At 35.9% G+C, this 18,407-nt stretch overlaps 1 protein-coding gene across 1 annotated transcript in view; it reads right to left on the bottom strand.

Annotated features, from left to right (window-relative positions):
- Positions 1-4,619: 4,619 nt before the first annotated feature.
- Positions 4,620-18,407, bottom strand: part of ZFAND4 (zinc finger AN1-type containing 4) — a 173,565-nt gene continuing 159,777 nt past the window's right edge. The window contains 7 exon segments of the mRNA XM_036026692.1: positions 4,620-5,661; positions 5,664-5,687; positions 5,689-5,718; positions 5,720-5,741; positions 6,661-6,685; positions 6,688-6,759; positions 6,762-6,776. Coding sequence (XP_035882585.1) covers positions 5,602-5,661; positions 5,664-5,687; positions 5,689-5,718; positions 5,720-5,741; positions 6,661-6,685; positions 6,688-6,759; positions 6,762-6,776 — 248 coding nt within the window. The 3' untranslated portion in view covers positions 4,620-5,601.

The following is an 18,407-nucleotide window of genomic DNA, read 5'->3' on the forward strand; positions in this document are numbered from 1 at the left end:
AACATAGGCAGCAAACTCTCAGATAGCAATTGTAGAAATTTTTTATTGAATATGTATCCCCAGGCAAGGGAAACAAACAAAAAATTAACAAGTGGGACTTCATCAAACTAAAAAGTTTTTGCACAGCAAAGGAAATTATCAAAATAAAAAGACAGCCCACAGAATAGGAGAACATAACCACTGATACATCTGAAAAGGGGTTAATATCCAAAATTAATAAAGAACTTACAATACTCAGTACAAAAAAAAAACTTAAAAATGGGCAAAGGACCTGAACAGGCACTTCTCTGAAGAGGACATACAGATGGCCAATAGACATTTGGAAAGATGCTCGATGTCACTAATTATCAGAGAAATGCAAACAGAAACCACAATAAGATACCATCTCACACCTGTCAGAATGGCTATCATCAATAAATCAAAAAACAACAAGTACTGGTGAGGATGTGGAGAAAAGGGAACGAAGCCTTGTGCACTGTTGATGGGAATGCAGACTGGTGCAGTCCCTGGAAAGCAGTATGTAGATACCTCAAAAAAAGTAAAAATAAATATGCCTTTTGACCCAGCAATCCCACTTCTGGGACTATATTCAAAGGAACCCAAAACACTAATTCAAAAGAACATGAGCACCTGTGTGTTCACTGCAGCATTATTTATAATCACCAAGATATGGAAGCAGCCCAAGTGTCCGTTAATAAATGAGTGGATAAAACAAGTATGGGACATTTACACAATGGAAACTATTCAGTCATAAAAAAGAAAATTTTATCTTTGCAACAGCATGGATGGACCTGGAGAACATTATGATAAGTGAAATAAGCCAGTCAGAGAAAAACAAATACTGTATGGTTTCACTCATATGTGGAATCTAATGAACAAACTGAAGTAACAAGTAAAATGGGGTCAGGCTAATAGATGGAGAACAGGATGACAGCTTGTATGGGGAATGTTTAGGGGGTGGAAGGAGTGAGCAAAAAGGTAAAAGGACTCATAACAGGGATATCTCCACAGGGTAGTGACTGTCGGAGGGAGGAGAGTATAAGGAGAGTAAATGGTAATGGGAAAATATAATATAGAAAACATAAAAACTAAAAAGCATAAGTCTTGGTTAAAAAGTATGAAGATGTCATATTTTACAGTAAAATAACTAATGACAGTAAGGAAGGAAATATTAAGGAGACAATAGAATGCAGAATCTAAGGCAAGAATAGGGAAGAAAAGAATATCAGGGATTGAACGTTTAGCTTAACCACTAAATAGCTAGAAAATCTGAGCCTGTTTCTTCATTTAAACACATAAAAATAATTCTATGCAAAATGAATAATAAACACAAGATGGATAAAAGATTTAAATATTAGATTCAAAACCATAAAAATCCAAGAACAGCCCTGGCTGGTGTGGCTCAGTGGATTGACTGCCAGCCTGCAACAAAAGGGTCACCAGTTCAATTCCCAGTCCGGACACATGCATGGATTATGGGCTAGGTCCCTAGTAGGGGGTGCATGACAGGCAACTACACATTAATGCTTCTCTCCCTTTTTCTCCCTCCCTTCTCCCCTCTCTAAAAAACAAATAAATTAAAAATATTTTTAAAATCCTAGAAGAAATCATAGGCAGAAAAATATCAGACATTTCTCATAGCAATATTTTTTTCTTATCTCTTCAGGAAAGTGAAACATAAGAAAAAGTAAACAAATGAGACTACATAAAACTAAAATTTTTTGCATAGCAAAGGAAATCATCAACAAAATGAAAAGAGAACATACTGAACAGGAAAACATATTTGCCAATGACAAATCTGGTAAGGAGTTAATATTCAAAATTTATAAAGAACTTGTGAAACTCAAGACTTTCAGCCAAGATGGAGGCATGGTTAGACATACTTGCCTCCTCACAAAACCAAAAAAAGGACAAAAAAAATATTAAAAAACAAAAAATAACCAGAACTGCCAGGAAATCAAACTGTATCAAAGTCTAACAATCAAGGAGTTAAAAAAGAAACACTCATCCAGACCTGTAGGGGTGGAGATGGGCAGCCAGAAAAGAGGGGAATCATGGCAAGGTGGTGGCTGAAAGACAAGAGTAGACAAAGTGGTAGCTGGCAGACCAGGCAAGGTGGTGGCTGGCAGAGCAGGATGTCCCACCTTTGTGTGCAGATAAACTGGGAAAAACAACTGGGGAGCCAGACAGACCTCACAAACCAGGGTTCCAGCATGGGGAAATAAAGCCTCAAAACCTCTGACTATAAAAATATGTCGGGGTTTCAGCAGTGAAAGAAACTCCCAGCCTCACAGAAGGGTTCATTGGAGAGGGCCACAGAGTCCTAAAATGTACACAAACCCACCCACCTGGGAATCAGCACCAGAAGGGTCCAATTTGCATGTGGGTAGTGGGGGAAGTGACTGAAAGCCAGCCAAGAGCTGAACAAGTGTCATTGTTCCTTCCCATACACACAGTACCAAAATGAGTAGGTGGGTGGGTAGTACACAACCCACCAAAGTGGGTTGCATGCTACCTCCCATCCATGAGCAAGTCCCTAAGGCTCTGCCCCTTACTATATGACAGATGGGCCAATACAAAAAGATATGGCCCAAATGAAAGAACAGATCAAAGCTCCAAAAATAGAACTAAGCAACTGGGGAAGAGCCAACTGTCAGATACAGAGTTCAAAACACTGGTAATTAGGATGCTCACAGAAATGGTTGAGTATAGTCCACAAAATAGAGGAAGAAGGCTATGCAAAATGAAATAAAGGAAAATGAACAGGGAGCCAACAGTGACTAAAAGAAAACTGGGACTCAAATCAATGATTTAGACCAGAAGGAAGAAATAAGCATTCGACCAGAACAGAATGAAGAAACAAGTATTCAGAAAAATAAGGAGAGGCTTAGGATCCTCCAGGACAACTTTAAATGTTCCAACATCCGAATCATAGGAGTGCCAGAGGAGAAGAGGAAGAGCAAGAAATTGAAAACTTATTTGAAAAAATAATGAAGAAGAACTTCCCTAATCTCGCAAATGCAATAGACTTCCAGGAATTCCAGGAAACTCAGAGAATCCCAAAGAAGTGGACCCAAGGAAGCACACACCAAGGCACATCATAATTACATTACCCAAGACAAAAGATAAGGAGAGAATCTTAATAGCAGCAAGAGGACAGAAGAGAGTTACCTACGAAGGAGTTCCAATAAGACTGTCAGCACATTTCTCAAAAGAAACTTTACAGGGAAAAATGGTTCAAAGTCATGAAAGGAAAGGACCTACATCCAAGATTACTCTATCATTTAGAATAGGAGAGCAGATAAAGTGCTTCCCAGATAAGGTCAAGTTAAAGGAGTTCATTGTCACCAAGCCCTTATTATATGAAATGTTAAAGGAACTTATCTAAGAAAAAAGGTGATCCTAAATATGAACAGTAAAATGACAACAAACTTGCAACTATCAACAACTGAACCAAAAACAAAAACAAAAGAAAACTAAGCAAACAACTAGAACAGGAAACAGAATCACAGAAATGGAGATCACATGGAGGAGGAGAGAGTGGGGGAAAAGGTACAGGGAATAAGAAGTAGAAATGGTAGGTACAACATAGAGAAGAGGAGGTTAAGAACAGTAATGGGGCCCTGGCTGGTGTAGCTCAGAGGACTGAGTGTGGGCCTGTGAACCAAAGCTTTGCCAGTTTAATTCCTAGTAGGGGCACATGCCTGGGTTATGGGTTAGGTCCCCTGTAGGGGGTCAGTGAGAGGTAACCACACATTGATGTTTCTCTCCTGCTCTTTCTCCTTCCCTTCCCCTCTCTAAAAATAAAATCTTTTAAAAAATAATAGCATGGGAAATGAAGAAGCCAAAGGACTTATATGTATGACCAATGGACATGAACTAAGCTGGGGGGAATGCTTGTGGGAGGGGCAGGGCAGGATAGAAAAGAATAAAGGGGAGAAAAAATGGGACAACTATAATAGCATAATCAATAAAATAAATTTTAAAAATCTCCACCAAAAAAAAAATCCAATTAAAAATTGGACAAAGGACCAGAATAGACATTTCTCCAAAGAGTTCATACAGATGGCCAACAGACATTTGGAAAAGTGCTCAGTGTCACTAATTATCAGAGAAATGCAAACAAAAAACACAATGGCTATCAACAATAAATCAAAAAACAAGTGCTGGTAAGGATGTGGAAAAAGGGGAACCCTTGTACACTGTTGGTGGGAATGCAGACTAGTACAGCCACTGTAGAAAGCAGTATGGATACCTCAAAATACAAAAATGGATATGATTTTGACCCAGTAATCCCACTTCTAGGAATATATCCAGAGGAACCAGAAAACAAACATATACTTTTTTTTCAAAAGAACATAAGCACCCCTATGTTCATTGCAGCATTATTTACAATCACCAAGATATGGAAGCAGCCCATGTGTTCATCAATGGATGAGTGGGATACAAAAGTCGTGGTACATTTACACAAGGCAATACTACTCACTGTGAAAAAAGAAGGAACCGTACCCTTTGCAACTTCATGGATGGACCTGCAGAATATTATGCTAAGTGAAATAGACCAATCAGAAAAATACAAGTATCATATGATTTCACTTATATGTGGTACCTAGTGAACAAAATTAATTAACAAAAGAGAAACAAACTCATAGATACAGAGAACTCTCTCAGAGGGTAGGCAGGTAGGGGGATTAGAATAATAAAGGTGAAGGGATTAAGCAAAAACAAACTTCATAAATTTATTTGAAATTATCAAATAATGAAACTCATAATATAATTTAATATTTATTGGAATTTCTTCTGGTAATAGCACTCAACATATAAGAAAACAAACCAAGCTGTGTGAGATTTTGTTTTTCAAAGTGTGAATAGTCAGGTTCTGTATTTAATGGCAACAAGTGGGACATCCATTTTAAAAATACCATTTAAAAGGTAGTATTTTTAAAAATATGTACTATAATTAAGATGATGTGTTTTATAGAATGGATAACTAGCTGAATGACAATATGAATATGGAAGAATTACATGTATTAAAACCACACCGGTAAAACCAAATGTTCTTTTTTCTTCTTTTTTTTTTTTTTTTTTTTTTACAAAAGGTAGCATGAAATAATGAGGAACTTGCTATTAAACTGAATAAACTTTCACACATGGAATTTTTCTTTTAAAAATCCCCACCCACACTACCCCCAGAGAAAAGTGGTAAGTTTGATTAGTGCCATTATTTGACAGGTCATTTCTGTACAATGTGGGAGGTGGTTACATAGTCAATAGTAACTTTGTAAAAGGTATCTTTTGAAGACTTGCCTGGTAAAATCACAACATGAAATATATGAAATATTTAACATAAGGCATGCAATAACAAAGTGAAATCATTATAGTTTAAAGTTTTTAAAACTATTTTTAAAACTTTTGATTCACCAAAGAATAGAGATGTCAAATACAGTAGCATTCTCATTCTCCAACAAGATGCATTGTATACTTTTGTTATTTTGCAAATCTTTTGGAGTAGAACAAAATTAATGCAGTCTAAGCAATATTTCTTCTGTCTGTCCTTGTAATATGATTCCTCAGGAAGAACAGTTAGGTGCAGAGCAAGAGTTAAATTTTGGGGAGTTTTGGTGCATTAATCACAGGATTTGCCTCCTGTAAGTATCTTCTCTCCCGGCACTCTTGTAATCATAAGTGGCAGCCATGAGTTTCTGCATAGCGATGGGAATGCACAAAAGTGTTTTCCACATCTAAAGCACAAAGAAAGTTTATATAAATAGTCACATTTTATTGAAGGTGTGTCTCTCTGGAAATCAGAGCTTCACATTGAGGTAGTCCAACAAAAGTCCTTCGTGTTCTCTTTAGCAATTTCAAACACTGGAATTTCTTTTCTACTTACTCATAAACAAGCATAAGCCATCCCCAAAGAGAACAAATTAATTGTCTATGAATATGAGAGTTTATAATAAGAACATATTGTGGAATGAAATATAAGTCATTTAGGAAGTAGTAAAAGCAAAAGCCTGATAAGACATGTCTACTATTTAAACCTGGGAGAAAGTATAAAACCTAACTAAGCCATGAAGGATTTAAAAAACATTTTTTAGTAACAATAACCTGTTTTCTATTTGAATAGAATACACTCTAAAAGACAGAAGTTATTTTTAATGTCTGGTCTCAATCTAGGAGGAGACACCATCCCTGTAGCATATTAATCAATGCTAATAAAAAAATAATTATGGGTAGAAAAATCAATTTTATAAATATATTATTCATCTGTTTTGAAATAAACATGTACCAAAAATTGACACTACATTAAGTTTAGTCCTGTTTTGTTAAATTTAAAATAGAATCTTAGAGAAGGGATTCTTTCAAGCTATCGTCAAACAAAAACAAGAATATCTATCATAAGACAAAAAAGTATACTCTCCCATTGGTTTAAATCTCCTAATTTAAAGAGTGGTAGAGGTTCTCATGAATTTAGAAATTCATGAGCTATCTACTTGATTTTCACTTCAGGCCATTTAGGAGGAGTTAAAATGAGGTGTGCTATATGAACATTCATCTTAATGCTGTTATGAATAACCAACTTTGAAAACAATTTTATATTGTATCCCCAATTGGGTCACCACAAGAAAGCATCTCAACTTTTCAAGCTAGCCAACATGCCTGCATTCGTAGCTAGTAGCCATCTAGTTTTCTTTCCACAATGAAAACAGTGCTTTGTTGTTTTCTTCTTTGTTTGAATAGGGGCTTGCACAGGTGGAGGTGATGGGTACATTCTCCTGTTTAGAGAAAGGACACCTTGATTAATATAGGCATAATTTATAAATGTGAAATACCATTAAGCAAAAACTCAAAATACAAGCAAACTTCTATTCCATAGAAATTAATTTGTATTATTTTTATGTCTAAAATTATTTACAGATTCTATTTTTAGATGTGATATGTTTCAACTAACTGTGACTCATACTTTTAAATTTTATTTTAATTATTGTTCATGTACAATTTTCTATCTTTTACTCCCATCCCGGCCCACCCACCCAGCCCTCCCCAACTCCCTCCCACTTCCACCTGCCCCTAATTTTTGTCCATGTGTCCTTTATACTTGTTCCTGTAACCCTTCCCTTTTCCCCTGAAATTCCCTCCCCTCTCCCCTCTCAACAGTCAGCCTGTTCTCTATTTCAGTGTCTTTGGTTATATTTTGCTTGTTTGTTTCTTTTGTTGACTAGGTTCCTGTTAAAAGGTGAGATCATATGGTATTTGTCTTTCAATCGCCTGGCTTATTTTGCTTAGCCTAATGCTTTCCAGTTCCATCCATGATGGCACAAAGGGTAGGAGCTCCTTCTTTCTTTCTGTTGCATAGAATTCCATTGTGTAAATGGACTATAGTTTTTTTATCCATTCATTTACTGATGGGCACCAGGGCTGCATCCAACACTTGCCTATTGTAAATTGTGCTGCTATGAACATTGGGGGTGCATAGGTTCTTTTGGATTGGTGTTTCAGGGTTCTTAGGATACAGTCCCAGGGGCAAAAGGCAGATCCATTTTTAGTTTTCTGATAAAATTCCACGCTGTTTCCATGGGTGGTTGTACCAGTCTGCAATCTCAAGTGACTCATATTTTTAGAAGGTTGTACACACCAACACATTTCTGATTATTTCAAAGGACAATCAGTATATAGAAAATGTATCACACTTGTCAGTGAATCAAGAAAAATATCTTATTCATAATCATGTTTATGAGACCTTTGAGAAACAACATGATATGCACCATAATTACCCCTGTTTTTTTTCAGCACAAGGTAGTACCAGAGTATCATGAAATTGGCCTTTTAGTCATAATTATACCATAGAAATTAAATTCATCAAACCACAAGCAAGTTATTATTCTTTCAAAACTTCAATTTGTTCATTTTAAAGATAACAGAACATGTATTTTTCTTCCTAGAATTCTAAGTGTTTTAAGGTCAACTTAGTTCTCACATATAAAAAGCATTCTGAAAATTTTAAATGTTATAATCATATAAAATATATTAGCAATAGTGACTAATATGATTGATTTTACAGTGCTACCTTTTCAAAAAACATTTACCAAATTTTGTACAATTGTACAACTTGAATTTTCACCTTAAAAATAAGAACATATGTGTTATGACATAAATAAGAATAAGTCTGTTCATTTAGTTAATAAGTGAAATGCTTTTAGGACTGAGCAAATTTCCAATAAACTGCTCATAAGTAGAGAAGCTCAAAGTCACAGTCCACAGTTGTTACAAAACCAAAGCAAGTACACACTGCTTGGTGGCACTCAAAGTCCAAGAAGGAAGAAGAAAAGAAAACAAAAACAGGAAGGAATGAGAAGAAAAACTGTTGAGCATCAGTGGTATGGGTACCTATTCTCCACTACTAATAAAGAATTGCAAGTCCTGCACTTAATTCATCTGGCAGCTAAAAGTCTCTAAAAATTCTTCAAGGGTTCAAAAAATTGGAATTACAGTATACCTTTTGCCACAACCCAGATTAAATGCTGAATATACCAGCCCAGCAAAATTAAGACTGCTCTATTGAGTCTAAAATATATACCCATATGTTGCCCAAAACTGGAAACAAAATTTGAAACATCTGAGTGACTCTGGATAATGCTGGAAACCAATTCAGTTAATAAGCACTTTCTTCTTCGAGTGTACTAAGCTATTAAGAACATTTCACAAAGGCGATGGGATACTTTCCATTTCTTAAAAACTAAAAATAAGATAAGCATTTTCAAAGGACACCGAAGAAAGGCATATATCATTGGATATTCTCTGGAAGCTCATCTAATGGCAATTATTGCTGAAATTCAGTTTTAAAATATTATTCTCTAACTGAAGTAGAAAATCTGTTAATGATCATTTAGTTCAATGTAGTCATAGTTTCTTTTTTTCCTTACAGATAATTCATTCAGTGTTTCCCAAATATTTTCTATTCAAGAACTCTTGTGAATGTGCTAACAGAGAACATCGTGGTAACAGGAATAAAGTGGCACCAAAACAAAACTGAAGTATTCTTCTAGGAGAACAGTTCCATATACCCTTCCACCCACTAGAGAAAAACCACTCATTAATCATCTACTCCAGTCTAGGAACCATCACTAATATATAGGTTCCATACAACAAATAGGAAAAAGTCAATTCCTTGACTGACATCCAGGTGTAGTATGTCCAATATAATACCTAATTTCCAAAGTCACTTTCTGTCATTTACCACATCATACCCACTCTGAATAATGCACCAGACAAATTAAATGCACAGTCTCTTCTAAAGTGTTCTGTTTTGCCCTAGTTGTTGTGACTCAGTGGATTGAGCACTGGCCTATGAACCAAAAGGTTGCCAGTTCAATTCTAGTCAGGGCACATGCCTGGGTTGTGGCCAGATCCCCATCTGGGATCATGTAACAGGCAACGAGTCTGATGTTCCTCTCACACATCATTGTTTATCTCCCTTTCTCCCTCCCTCTGAAAATAAATAAAATCTTTTTTTAAAGTTATTTTAAAAGTGTTCTGTTTTACTTTTGTTAATCTAGTAAAACTCTATTCTATAAAAAGATATCATTAATCCTCAACTCTTCTCTGAAGCCTTCTCTCAAATGTGTTGAACATATGGATTTGTAAAAGTCAATAAAGTATGTTGATGCAAAAGAGTTGCTGTTCAGAAGATTAAAAATATTTTGATTAACTTATTTGTTTAGCATTTCCAGGTCTAATGTTTATTTAACACAATGATCTATACAAATTCATGCAAACAGAAAAGGCAGCCAATCAAGTAAAGTAGTATTCAAGATGCACTTTCATAATCTTGTGTCCTAAGAATGATGACTAAAATTATGAAGATGAATTAATTTCCAAGTGAGATCCTATAGTGAAAAGCAAGGAGACCAATGGAAGAACTTAGTAGGGTCAATTAAATAAAACTTGTACCAACATTCATACAGACTGTTGTATAATTCAGAATGATATAGTTATTACTGAAAGGAAGTGGTAGCAAGTTATAAATCTCCTAGTTTAAGGAATCACCCACTGCAGGAAGTAGCAGATGGCTTGACCTACCTAAAAAAGTCAACCAAAGAGTGTATTGTATACCCAAAGATAAGCAGAAGGCTGGTAAAATGAATACAAAAGAAAACTGAGGTTAAAAAATATATATATTTACAACAATGTGATATCCCAGAAAGAGAGTTTGAGAGAGAGAAAAATACTATTTAAAGAGAGGGCCACAACAATCAGGCAACATAAAAATACAGAAGCATCCACTGGATTTGAAAATTTGGAGATCTTTGGTAACCCCAGCAACAATGATTTCAGAGGAGCAGTGAGAAGTGAAAAAAGCAATGAAGTATGAATTAGAATTAAGAGAGTAAGAAATAAGGTCCACTCAATGATAAAGAGAGAGGCAAAATGGGAGAGGTGTGAATGGAAGCCACATTAACTGCCTCCTAGGATTAATCTGGAGTTACAACTAAATTGTGGAGAAATCACCCAGAACAAACAACTGCACAATAGCAACAGAGAAGCCATATAACCTCAGATAGACAGAAAATCATCTTCAGCACTATCTGACTGCACCTGCACAGCATCATACAAGACGTGGTGGGCAGACTGACCCTAAGTCAACCACTGGAGGGAAGGATCCACTGAAGAATGACCCAACAACAATCAAACTGTAATGTAACCCAGTTACATTCAGAGAACCAACATAAACAGAATCCCAGAGCATCAGTTCAGGAGACCACAGAGACAACACAACTGAATTTCACAGGTCTCCTACCATACAAGTACAAACCAAAAAGTCAGGGAATCAGAACAGATCAATTTAAGAAGCAGAGGCTAACAAGAAGAGTTACACATACACCACACACACACACACACAAAAAAAAAAGGAAAGAAAAAGAAACCCACATGAAAGGAAAAGAGGATCCTCAGAAAGAATGCTAGATGAAATAGAGGCAAGTCAACTATCAGATAATGAGTTTAAAACAATAATTATAATGAAGCTCAATGAGCTCACAGAATTACCAAAACTAAAGGGGAACTGCAGGGAACTTAGTGTAAATTATATCAACATGAAAAAAGGAAATAGAAATTATCAACAAGAGACAAGAAGAAATGAAGAATACAATTTCTGAATTGAAGAATATAGTATAAGGAATCCAAAGTAGGCTAGAAGAAGCAGAAGATGCAACTGGCGAGCTGGAGTACAAGGTAGAAAACATTCCCAGGAAAAGCAAGAAAGGGGAAAAAAGACTCAAAAGAAAAAAGATGGTTAAGGGAACTATAGGACTACATTAATGTAATAATGTTCCATGTAATGGGGATCAGAAAGAGAAGAACAGCAAGAGATACAAAACCTGTTTGAAAAAATAATGATGGAAAACTTCCCTAATTTGATGAGAGAAAAAGTCACACAAGTTCCAGAAGCACAGAGGGTCTCAATCAAGAGGAACCCAAAGAGACCAATTCTAAGACACATCATAGTTAAAATGGCAAAATTCTAACACAGAGAATCTTAAAGGCAGCAAGGGTGAAACAGGAAGTAACATACAAGGGAACCCTGATAAGGCTATCAGCTGACTTGTCAATGGAAACACTACAAGCCAGAGGGAATGGCAAGAAATAATACAAGCAATTAAAAGCAACGGCCTGCAAACAAGACTACTCTATCCAGCAAGGATCTCAATTAAAATGTTAGGATAAATAATGAGTTTCCCAGACAAAAGAAGGCAGAAAGAAATGTGTATCCCCCAAACCAGCATTGCATGATATGCTAAAGTGACTACATTAAGAAGAGAAAGAAAAAGAGTGATAGAGAGAGGAACACAAGTATGAAGGGAGTGAAATGACAATAAGTACTTATCAATAATAACCTTAAATGTAAATGGATTAAATTCTGCAAACAAAATACATGTGGTAGTTGAATGGATAAGAAAACATGACCCACACATATGCTGCCTACAAGAGACCCACCTCAGGACAAAAGACCTACACAGACTGAAAGTAAAGAGTTGGAAAAAAATATTCTAAGCAAATGGACAGGAAAAAGCCAGGGTAGCAATACTTATATCAGACAAAACAGTCTTCAAAAAAAAAAAGGTCATGAAAACACAACAGAAGGACACTTTATAATATACAAGGTAAGAATCCATCAGAAGACATAAACATTATAAACATATATGCACCAAACATAGGAGCACCAATATATAAGGAAAATCTTGGAGTACTTCAATAAAGATATAGACAGCAACACACTTATACTAGGGGATTTTACACCCCACTGTCAAAAGGGATAGATCTTCCAAAAAAAAATATCAACAAGGATACAGAAGCATTGGACACTGTCCTAGATCAAATGGACTTAACTGAATATATAGAAAACTTTCAATCCAAAAGAGGCAAAATACACATTCTTTTCAAAGACACATGGAACATTTTTTCCTTTAGTTTACTTTCTGCATCTCATTTTTTATTATTGTTCAACTGCAGTGCACATGGAACATTTTCAAAGATAGACCACATGACAGGACACAAAACAAGCCTCAACAAATTCAAGAAAACTGAAATCACATCAAGCATTTTCTCTGACCACAAGGGACTGAAACAAGAAATTGATGTCAGGAAAAACTCAGAAACACTCAACTTCATGCAGATTGATAGCATGCTATTAAACATGATGGGTTAAGAATGAGATCAAAGAAGAAATCAAAAAGTTTTTGGAAACAAATGAAAAGAAACACACAACAGTCTAAAACCTATGGGACACAGGGAAGGCAGTCCTGAGAGGGGAGTTCATAGTGATATAGGCCTACCTAAAAAGATAGAAACATTTCAAATAAACAGCCTAACCCTACATCTACAAGAACTGGAGAAACAACATAAACAAAGCTCAGAGCATTAGAAGGAAGGAATAAACAAGATCAGAGCAGATTAAGTGACATAGAAACTAAAATAACAATCCAAAGGATCAATAAATCTAGGAGCTGGTTCTTTGTAAAGATAAACAAAATTGACAGGGCCTTTAAAGAGACTCATCAAGACAAAAAGAGAGAGAAACCAAATAAACACATCACAAATGAAAGAGGAGAGATTACAACTGATATCACAGAATACAAAGGATAGCAAGAAAGTACAACAAAGAATCAATATGCCAAGAAATTTGAAAACCTGGGTGAAATGGCAAATTTCTAGAAAATATAATTTCTCAAAGTGAATGAAGAAGCAGCAGAAAGACTTAATAGATTGATAACAGCCTATGAAATCAAGAAATAATAAAAAAAAATCTATTGGCACACAAAAGCCCTGGATTGGACGGTTTCATAGGAAATTTTATAAAAACACTTAAGAGAAGAGCTAAGCCCTGCCCATTTCAGACTATTCCAAAAAATCCAAGAAGAGGGAAGACTCTCAAACTCCTTCTATGAAACCAGCATGATCCTAAGTCCAAAACCTAATAGACACAGAGAAAGAAACCACAGGCCAACAGTGCTGATGAATATAGACACTCAAATCCGCAACAAAATATTGTCAAATCACATCCACAATACATTAAAAGATCATACATCATGATCAAGTGGTTTCACACACAGGGATGCAAGGATGGTCAATATTCACAATTCATAAATGAAATACATCACATAAACAAAAGGAAAAGGCAAACTCACAGGATCATATCAATAGATGTGGGAAAAAGCATTTGATAAGGTTACAAGCATCCATTTATGCTAAAAGCACTCAGCAAAGTGGGAGTAGAGACAGCATACCTCAACATAATAAAGGCCGTATATTGATAAACCTACAGTCAACATCATAATCAATGGGCAAACACTAAAAGTTTCCCCACTAAGATCAGAAACAAGACAAGGATGTCTGTTTTCACCACTTCTATTCAACATAGTATTGGAAGTCCTAGCCACAGAAATGAGATAAGAAAGAGAATATAAGGCATCCAAATTGGAAAGGAGGAACTAAAAGTGTCATTATTTTCCAGATGACATGATAGTGTACCTAGAAAATCCTATAGGCTTCCACCAAAATACAATTACAAAATACAATATAATAAGTGAATTTAACAAAACAGTGGGATACAAAGTCAATATTCAGGAATTAAAGACATTTTGTACACTAACAATGAAATATCAGAAACAGAAATCAGGAAAAAAGTCCCATTTGATATAGTAACAAGAAAAATAAAGTATCTAGGAATAAACCTAACCAAGGAGTAAAAGACCTGTACTCAGAAAACTACACAACATTGAAGAAAGAAATTAAGGAAGACACAAATAAATGGAAGCATATCCCATAGTTCATGTATTTGGAAGAACGAACATCAAATGCTTATACTACCCAAAGCAATTTATAGATTCAACACCAATCCCTATTAAAATACCAATGACATATTTCACAGATATAGAACAAACATTTCAAAAATTTATCTGGAACAATAAATGATCCCTAATAGCTTTACCAATTCTGAGAAAGAACACAGTAGGAGGGATCACAATACCTGATATCAAACTACATTACAAGGCTACAGTAATCAAAACAGTCCGTTACAGGGCATAAAGACAGACACATAGAGCAATGGAACAGAGTAGAGAGCCCAGAAATAAATCCAAGTCTCTATGGTCAATGAATACTTGACAAAGGGGGTAGAAATATTAATTGGGTAAAAACAGCCTCTTTAACAAATGGTGTTGGAACATCTGGACAGCTACATGCCAAAAAAATGAAAGTTGACCACCAACTTACACCATACACAAAAATAAACTCAAGATGGTTAAAAGACTTAAATAGGCCCGTGATACCATAAAAGTCTTAACAAAGAACATAGGCAGGAAAATCTTAGATTTTCCATGAAGCAATCTTTTGGGGCCATTTGCTGACCAGCCTCTGGACTCAAAGCTGGTTGAAGCTGACCTTAATATATAACTTGTCCCCTCCCAAAAGTACCCCTGGCTCAATAGAAGCAGCCACAAACTGTGGATCACTTGATAGCTACACAGAGGTACCACAAGGCTGGTTACAGGCAGCATCTTACATTTGATCTGTGCTGGAACCTCTCACAAAATTCCTCAGAACCAACACACCGAGTGTCAGGCTTCAGACCACATCAGAGCACAGCCCAATTACATCCAAAAGGAGATGCTGATATGTAGCATACATGGCTGGGGCCAATTCCATTTTGTGGATTCAGTTGCCAACAGCAGCTCAAACACTGTTGTTGGGGTCAATCGGTCAGCCAGCCTGATGGTCAGCTACACTCACAGATGAGCCAAGAGCAATTGAGACTCACATGTAATAGACGGTCTCATATAACACATACAGGGAACATTCCTGGTGCACCCAGCTCAAGTTATCAGGCAGATTACAACCACTGAAGCCCAAATGCACCTATTACATAAGGTCACCATACCAAGATTGGGAGTCATAGAATATCTACCTAAGAAATAAATACAGTGAGGCAGCCAAAATGAAGAGCAAGAAATACATCTCAAATGAAAGAAAAAGAGAAATCCCCAGAAAGAGAACCAAATAAAAAGGAGGCCATCAAGCTACCAGATACAGAGTTCAAAACAAAGGTTGAAAGGAAACTCAAGGAACTTAGTTTAGGAATAGATAGACTTGGTGAGAACTTAAACAAAGAGGCAGTAAGCATGAAAAAGGGCATGGAAACCATAAAAAGTCAGGAATGAAAAATGCAATATCTGAAATGGAGGATATATTAGAAGAAATCAATAGCAGGTTACATGAACAGAGGATTGAATCAACAATTTGGGGGGACAACATAGCAGAAAATATCAAAGCAGAGCTGAAAAAAGAATTAAAAAAACATTAGGAAAAATCTAAGAGACCTATGGGATAACAAGTGTAACATCTACATCATAGGGATAACAGAAGGAGAAAAGAGGAAATAAGGGATTGATAACCTGTCTGAAGAAAAAATAACAAAAACTTCCCTAACTTGGAGAAGGAAACAGACATACAAGTCAGAGAAGTACAGAGTCCCAAACAAGATATACCCAAAGAAGCTAACACGAAGCTACATAATAATTAAAATATCAAAAAGTTAAAGACAAAGAGAGACTTTAAAAGCAGCAAAAAATTAGCCAAAACAAACAAATAAACAAAACAAACAAAACCCCCCAACCCTGACAGTTAGTTACCTACAAGGGAGCTCCCATGAGACTTTCAGCTGATTTCCCAACAGAAACTTTGCAGGCCAGAAGGATTTGGAATGATGAAGTATTCACACTAATCAGAAGCAAGGACCTACAATCAAGACTACTCTCCTAAGCAAATGATCATTTAGAATTGAGGACAGATAAAGAACTTCCCAGACAAGAAAAAACTAAAGGAGTTCACTACCAGCAAATCACTATTACAAGAAATGTTAAAGAATCTTCTATAAGTAGAAAGCCCCAGCTGGAAAGCTCAGTTGGTTAGAGCATAGTCCCAGTACTCTAAGGCTGTGGTTTTGTTCCCTGATCACAGCACATACAAGAGCAAACCCAGAATGCATAAACAAGTGGAACAACAAACTTCTCTCTTTTTCTCTTTCCATCCCTCTCAAATCAGCAAATAGCCCTGGATGATGTGGCTCAGTGATTGAGTGCCGGCCCATGAATCAAAGAGTCATCTGTTCAATTCCCAGTCTAGGGAACATGCCTGGGTTGCAGGCCAGGTCCCCAGTGAGGAGTGTGCGAGAGGCAACCATACATGGATGTTTCTCTCTCCCGCTCCTGCTCTCTCCCTTCACCTCTCTAAAAAATAAAATAAAGTCTTTTAAAAAATAAATGAAATCAATAATAACCAATAAATGGAAAGAGAAAAAAGAAAATTATGAAATATAAAATGCCAAAAAATACATGCCTATGAATAATCATTTTAAATGTAAATGAATTAAATCCTCCAATCAAAAGACATAGGGTGAAAAAGAACAAGGTTGGAGGAATCATGCTACCTGATACCAAACTACACAATAAGGCCACAGTAATTAATCAGTATGGTACTGCATAAAAACAGATACATAGATTAATGGAACAGAATAGAGAACCCAGAAATAAACCCACACCTTTATAGTAAATTAGTAGTTGACAGAGGAAGGAAGCACATACAATGGGCTAAAGATAGTGTATTCAGTAAAATAGTGTTGGAGAAATTGGATATACGTGCTAAAAATGAAACCAGACCACCTTCTTATACCACAGACAAGGATAAATTCAAAATGGATTAAAGACTTAAACATTATACCCAAAACCGAAAAAATTCTAGAAGAAAACATAGGCAGGAAAACCTTTGACATTGCTCACAGCAATATTTATCTTGCTATGAGCAAAAATGAAAGAAAAGAAAAAATAAAGAAAATGGAACATTAAACTAAAAAGTTTTTGCACTGCAAAAGAGACCATGAACAAAATAAAAAAGACAACCCATAGAATGGAAGAACATATTTGCCAATAGAATTGATAAGGTGTTAATATACAAAATTTATGAGAACTACAAAACTCAACACCAAAAAAAAAATCCAATTAAAAAATAGGCAAATGATCTGAAGAGACACTTCTCCAAAGAGGACATATACATAGCCAATACACCTGTGAAAAGATGCTCAAATGCAACTAATCATCAGAGGAATGAAAATTAAGACCACAAAAAGATATCACCTCACACCTATCAGAACAGCTAATAAATCACAAACAAGTGCTAATGAGGATGTGGAGAAAAGGGAAACTCTTTGCACTGTTGGTGGGAATGCAGTCTGGTTCAAAACACTGTGGAAAGCACCATGGAGACACTTCAAAAAACGAAAATAGACCTGCATTTTGACCTAGTGGTCCCACTTCTGGCAATATATCCAAAGAAACCCAAAATGCCAATTCAAAGGAATGTAAGCATCCCTATGTTCATTGCAGCATTATTTACAATTGCCATGATATGGAAGCAGCTTATGTGTCCATCAGTAGATGAGTGGATAAAACACTCATCTAGTGTCTATAGGACATTTACACAATGGAATACTATTGTCATAAAAAACAAGAAAATTTTATCTTTGTGACACCATGGATGGACCTGGAGAACATTATGTTCAGTGAAATAAACCAATCAGAGAAAAACAAATACCATATGATTTCACTTATACATGGAATCTAATGAACAAACTGAACTAACAAGCAGAATACAGAGAAATGCATAGAGAGTAGGATGACAAGCTTTGGAGGGGAAGTTATGAGGTGGAGGGATTGAGTAAAAAGGAAAAGACTCATGGACATGGACAACAGTGTGGTGATTGAAGGGGATGGGATTTATAAGGAGGTTAAATGTTAATGGAATTAATATAATAATTTTTAACAGACATAGGGTGTCTGAATGGATAGTTAAAAAAA

This window comes from Phyllostomus discolor, chromosome 5, assembly GCF_004126475.2.
Source record: "Phyllostomus discolor isolate MPI-MPIP mPhyDis1 chromosome 5, mPhyDis1.pri.v3, whole genome shotgun sequence".
Classification (NCBI taxonomy): Eukaryota; Metazoa; Chordata; class Mammalia; order Chiroptera; family Phyllostomidae; genus Phyllostomus; species Phyllostomus discolor.